General features: G+C 37.4%; 2 protein-coding genes across 2 annotated transcripts; both read right to left on the reverse strand.

Annotated features, from left to right (window-relative positions):
* Positions 1-715: 715 nt before the first annotated feature.
* Positions 716-1,835, reverse strand: LOC147518977 (uncharacterized). The gene has a single exon (XM_086590649.1). The coding sequence runs from the start codon at positions 1,615-1,617 to the stop codon at positions 910-912; it is 708 nt and encodes a 235-aa protein (XP_086446775.1). The 5' UTR covers positions 1,618-1,835; the 3' UTR covers positions 716-909.
* A 1,469-nt stretch (positions 1,836-3,304) lies between these two features.
* LOC147518978 (transcription factor PAR2-like) lies at positions 3,305-4,116 on the reverse strand. The gene has a single exon (XM_086594825.1). It carries the CDS (start codon positions 4,060-4,062, stop codon positions 3,697-3,699), a length of 366 nt encoding a protein of 121 aa, XP_086450951.1. The 5' UTR covers positions 4,063-4,116; the 3' UTR covers positions 3,305-3,696.
* Positions 4,117-6,396: the final 2,280 nt, after the last annotated feature.

Below are 6,396 nucleotides of genomic sequence, written 5' to 3' on the forward strand. Positions count from 1 at the left end.
TGAAGAGGAATCAGAACATGTATATAGTAGAATCAAAATAAGTGCACAAGCGTAGCAACAGACTCTAAGCCACAAAGAAAGTCACAGCAAGATAGCGCATCCTACCGAAATAGGCTCCATTCAATTTCCTAACCTTACAAATCTATGACTACACCAGCATACAAATGAAACACTGTTGCATCACTAGACTAATTCCAAACTGCACGTGATCCCTACTGGCAACTGAGGGCCAAATGCAAATTGAGTGAGCTCTCACTTATCAAAGCTTTTCTTCCAATACACATGTACCTACGGCCAAAGGCAACGCCGGTGCCTAGGAGGGCTTCTTTTTTGGCACACCACCTCAAATTTGCAAGGGACCGCCTCGCATACCACACCTTTCATATATTCTGACTTCTTACGTTAAAAAGTTGAAGGGAACTTAAAAAAAGAGAAAAGAACCACGAAATCAAACTATGTTCATAATACAAATTAAATCACTATCTGACATGGTGTTTTGCCGCCTAGGCATTTGTGGGCAGTCCACCGCCTTGCCTCACATAATGCCTTTGACAGCGTAGGCATGTGCACAACTGCACATAAGGATCATCATACATTCATACTCCGAAAGACAGCATATTAAGCTACATCAATGTTACCATAAATAATCTAACAAGATTTCACGCAACGATAATAAACAATCACTGCTAAAGATGGTAAATGCACTCGCAGAAAATAAAACCAAAACATAATAACATTTTGAACGATAACATGAGTTTCTACCATTCATAATCAAACTAACTTGAATCCATCAACATGTTAATCTGAGGTTCTTGTTATTCCACAAAACATAGAGGTACCAAAATCAAGCCCCAAAACTCATAACAATTAATAAAACTAAAACATACCATCTTTCATGGTTCCTTCTTTTTACCTCCTCCTCGCGTAAATAACATAAACCGCAACAGCTGCTATCGCAACAGTCCCAGTCGACGCCAATGCAACTGGCCACTTAAACCCCTTCAACCCCTTAAACCCCACCTTCTCATTTTCCCCATTTTCCACAACAGCATCAGTACCAAAACCATTACCATTACCATTCACCAACTTCTCCTGCTTCAATTCTTCCCATTGCTTCTTAACCTCATTATACTTGTCCTCAATCTCAGCCATCTTCGCCCCGGACTCCTTCAACACAGCATTCTCAGCTTCCTTCTCTTTAATCACACACTTCAACCTAGCAATCTCATCTTCTTTCTCGTCAACTCGTGCCGAAATCTCAACCACTTTGTCCAAATAATCACCCTTCTCTTTCTCGATTTTCGCCTTCTCTTTCTCCAAACTCTCAATCCTTATTTCCATCTCCTCAAACTTAACTTTGATTTGTTTCAACTCTTTCCCCAAATCTTCATTTTCCGAAGCAGATGAAATAAAATCATGTTGGAGTCTAGAAACTTCTATTTCTAATTGTGAAGCACGTGTTGAAATTGCTTCTAATGCTTTCTTGTCTTGTTCGTGTTCGGTTTCATTTTGTTTCAATCCTTCTATCTCGTCCATTAATACTTTTATTTTCTCGTCTTCATTTTCTCGTTCAATTTCAATTCCTCGTTCTTCAACTACAACCGTTTCTTCTGCCATAATATCAACCTACCAAAACAAATACAAACAAAAGTTTATTTGTTAGCAAGATGAGGATGGGTTTACCTTTTTTTAGGGTTTGTTTTTTTCAAGACTCTAAAACCCTTTCCTCTTTTATTCTTTTGTTAAGATTTATAACGAAATTAAATGTGAACCATTCATCTACACCGTCCAATGGCATGAGAAGATTGTGCTTTTTTTTTTCTTGGCCCACTACAAAGTCAGCTAATTTTGGTGCATACAAAATGTCTTTTATTATACTTTTTAGATTAATCCAAACTTTCAAAAGTTGTCTGACGGGGTATTTAATTGCTACGTACCAGATTTGTATCTTTCGTTTTTCAAATTGGGTGTTGGAACTTGGAAGACATGGAAGTATGGAACTATAACATTTATTTGTTTGTTTGGGAGGGGGGGAATTAACCTGGGTCCTGACTCGTGAGGCACGTACAAGTTTGTATGTTCATGTTCAAGATCAACACTTCTAAAATGGTTGTTGGAACAATCCAATACGACCATAAGTGTGTAAGTGTGTGTTTATGAAGGGTAGGGAAGGATAAAATTGGAGTTAGGCAGTAGGCACACACGGCCGAGTAGTAACGTTGGTTTGGTTCAAATAGTAAGTCAAATAAATGAGTCGGTGTAGCATTACTACCCACGGCAACCCACTAACACCTCATTGCTAGAGCTATTGCACACAACTTAACCTAATATTTTGAAAAGTACAAACAATGTCTAGAGAACATACAATATTACAATTACACATTGAGACATAAGGTTTATGGCCGTCTCTATTAACAAAATGGCATCTTAGCCACCAACGATAACCTATTATCCTCTTGTACACGCAATATTTGTCATGATGCTTCATTGCTTCATATTTTGATTGATTAAGGGTGGAATTTGAACTAAACAAGCCGAGCTTTATTATGTTCAAGCTCAGCCCATTTCATTTATTATACAAGTTTTAAATTGAGCTTGAGCTTGGCTCATACTGTTAAACAAGTCGAACCCGAGCCCCAGCCGCTCAGCTCAAATTCCACCCTTAACTTTGATATTGATCGACGGGTGTCATTGGCAACAATAGGCTCTGCACAACGGGGGCTGGTCCTAACTACGTATTAAGATTTAACAGGATGAGCCCCATAACATGTAGGGCCGGATTTCTTTCATCTGACTAAATTGGAGCTCACAGTTGGTTCACCGATTTAAAAACAGTCCAGACGTCCAGTAGGCACTTCTCTCGTGAAGCACTGATTCAAGTTTTGATAGTGCAGAAAAATGGAACTGAGGTTTGATTTTTGGGAAGGATGATCCGTATGTTAGGGAGTCTTTGTCCCCAAAAAATTAGTACCACCTCTATGTATAATGTTCCAAGATTTCATGTAAAAGCACGCTGAATCAATAAGCTTTGAAATTCATTTGAAAGCTGGGCGAAATTAGACGGGGTTTAAAACTTGAATATAAGTATTTAACTGATTTTGGATTCGAGATGATCTTCAAGTCCCTGTAATAAGTTTGTACCATTTGAGCAGAATAAGCGATGGACACAGGATCTGCAAACTATTGTGTGTACTAACAGCTAGTCCACACTCCACACAATTTCCATTCCCGTTTTAGGATATCCAAATGTTGAAATCTGTTTCTATTTCATATTCTCATGATTAAAGATTTAAAGGCCAAGGGCTAAGGCAATCCAGAATACTTTCATTTCTTTCGCAAGTTGTACAAAGTAAAAACAATGCATACATATCAATCACTCATACTACTTCCGAATATCCAATGTGGACTGATTTGATCTAATTCAAGTAGACCTCTAAGCCTTAACTTGATGTGCCTCTGACATTGACCACCTCACAGTAATTAGTTCAACTTCAAGTATGAACAAATTATACAAACAAATGTACTAATGCCAACAGGATAATTGTTTGATCCTAAAATAAACAAAAAAAAACAAAAAAAAAAAAATAGAATAGAATTTCAGACTACTAACCAACTTCTCATCTTGCATTGAAAAAGAAGAAAAGAACATTGTGAGAAAATTGGACTACATTGTGAAAATTAAATAATAAACTACCGCTATCCACCTATCTTTCTATTCTCCTTCTCTAAACCTTCAAAAAGGCTTGTTAAAATTTTCATAGTTTTCACCTGACCTTGCAATGCCAATATATACCCAGCTGTTTCTTCAAATAACTGGTCAATCTCAAGTGACTCTCCTCCAGGTACAAGCCTTTGCAATGCCACGATCCTTCTTTCTACACCCAACTTATCATCTTCTTCATCAACTTCATCATCACAGCATAAACTATCTTTGACACAATGTGTCTTTCTCTTTTGAAACCTGAGAATTTTTCGCTTTGTTGATGAACAAAGCTTTTGGTTCATAGCACCTTTTGAAGACTGAACTAAATCATGAACACCCATTGTTGTTTCTTCCTCCATTGATGCAGGGGAGAGCAGTGAGTGAGGAGGCAAAGAGACAAGGAGATATAATAGGAGAAATAGGAAGTGTATGACTATGAGTAATGGCATAATGGGTTAAATTATTGTTGAGTTCTAGAAATGTCAATGCCAACGAAGCAGGGTCCACTTAGTTTTGGAATTCTAATTACTGTTATTTGGATTTGCTTGTGATAGTGTACGGCTGATTGAAGTTGTATTTTGGCTTTAAGTTGCGTTTGGCTTGGCTTCATATATAGGGCATTTGGCCTAGATGGTGTTACCCAAAATAAATCTTCAGTTTTTGTTTTTGACATTATGACGTTGTCCATGTACATTAGGAAATGCTGTCCTTCACATACAAAACCAAGTTATATGGCTGAATCATGAATGCTAGTGAGATATGTTCACAGAGGTAATTTATTTCAGTGAGACGTAATTTTCATGCAGCTCACTATGCGCATTGCCTCCTAACATGCCCTCGTATTTAAAGAGCGATTCATCTATGAGCTGTTTTACTACCAAATTCAACCAATATATGCTGAATGTTATTACTATCAAATCATATTAAACTTGGTCTCAATGGTTAGACTTTGAGTGAGATTTATGCCAGTTTATCAACACAAACAACGCGATCTTCTATAAACAACTATGAATTTGGTGTGTATGATTTAGGAGCACTCTCTCTGAATATGTTAACACCAAAGTTCAAGAAAAGAGAAAGCTGGGATCAAAAGAAAGAAAAGTATAGGCCCAAAGCATTATGGGAAATGCAACAGAATCATCATTTCATTTGACCATCCAAACACAAAGGTGTAACGTAACGTACCAAGTACCAACTCATTGAAAGGTATAATTACAGTTCCATACTCCCATACAGTGCTGAAGAAATTAGAGGATCGAATCTTTTTTATTTACACAATCCATTAAGAAAAAAAAAAATAAAGGTGAAGAACTATAACAAAGTTACAAAGCCAAGCCACGGGGCCCTGGCCGTAAAAAAAAAGGTGGGGGAGAAAACGGGTCACACTCAATCCAACGGAATCACATGGTTTCACATGATTATCTCGAACCTAACACCACAACCATGTGCTCCCATTCTCCTCACTACCTGTTCTGAACTGATTTTCCATCATACAAATATGCATGCTCTACACGTGTCAATATCTAAATGGACTCAAGTTCATGATTCGACGGTGGTGGTGGTGTTTCCAAGGGGGAAACCAGTCGGCGATTTACTGCACATAATAAACACAGATCCACATTTGTGATAGGGATTGAAGTTTGGGATCCTGTTGGGCATATGGGGCTCCATGTTATCAGTGCTGTTGGATCTTTTCTCTCCCTTTGGGGTACATCTTTATTTTATTACCAATATTTTTCTTGTTTTCGTATCTAGGATCACTGCACTCACAGTTCAATTATTTATTATTTCTTGTACTTTTGTGAATTTTACTTTGCATTCAATGTGGCTATGGTATTCATTTGTACGGAATTTTGGCCCATATCCAGTAAGTACTAACCCAGACCAGAAACCCGACCATTACCGTGTATGTAATGGGCCTATAAGGCCCACGCCCAATGATATGAAGACTATTATTTTCAAGAGTTTGCTTGTTATGAAAGCCAGAAAATAGATGCGTACAATTCCCGCGTTTCAACCAACTTTTAAATCCTTCTTTATATCGTGTATTGGATTAAAAAATGGCACCAATTATACCACCACACGGTATACCATCTTTCAAGTCAAAGTCACACAAACTTCCATAGTTCCATGCCCAAAAAATATAACCAGTACCACGTCACAGTATAGTAGTATACAACGTCGCAACCTAGTATCCAATTATAGTCCGCGCCACGTAAGAAAAGCGAATACTTTAAGAGAAGAAACTATCTGAAGTGACGATCCAAAGAAGTCTTCCTGTTTCTTCTCAATTAAAATTAAACACATAAACTGGATTTAGTGCTCAGCTCTGTTGGATCTTTTTTCTCCCTTTTGGTTACATCTTGGTTTTATTACCAATACTTTTATTGTTTTCGTATCTTGGATCACTGGCTCACTGTGCACTCACAGTTCAACTATTTATTTATTGTACTTCTATGAATTTTACTTTGCATTCAATCTGGTTTTGGTATTCATTTGTACGGAATTTTGGGTCATGTCTAAAGTAGGTAGGGATGTAAATGGATTAGTTTGGGTCTGGGTCGGATTTCGGAATATCCATTACTAAACCGATAAGATAGTATAATATGGTATCTATTATGGGCACCTCCTATTTTGTGTTGGGCAAACCCCAAAAAAAAATATATTACAAATTTGTCATTGCTCTAAAAAAT

This window comes from Coptis chinensis, chromosome 2, assembly GCF_015680905.1.
Source record: "Coptis chinensis isolate HL-2020 chromosome 2, ASM1568090v1, whole genome shotgun sequence".
NCBI classification, from domain to species: domain Eukaryota; kingdom Viridiplantae; phylum Streptophyta; class Magnoliopsida; order Ranunculales; family Ranunculaceae; genus Coptis; species Coptis chinensis.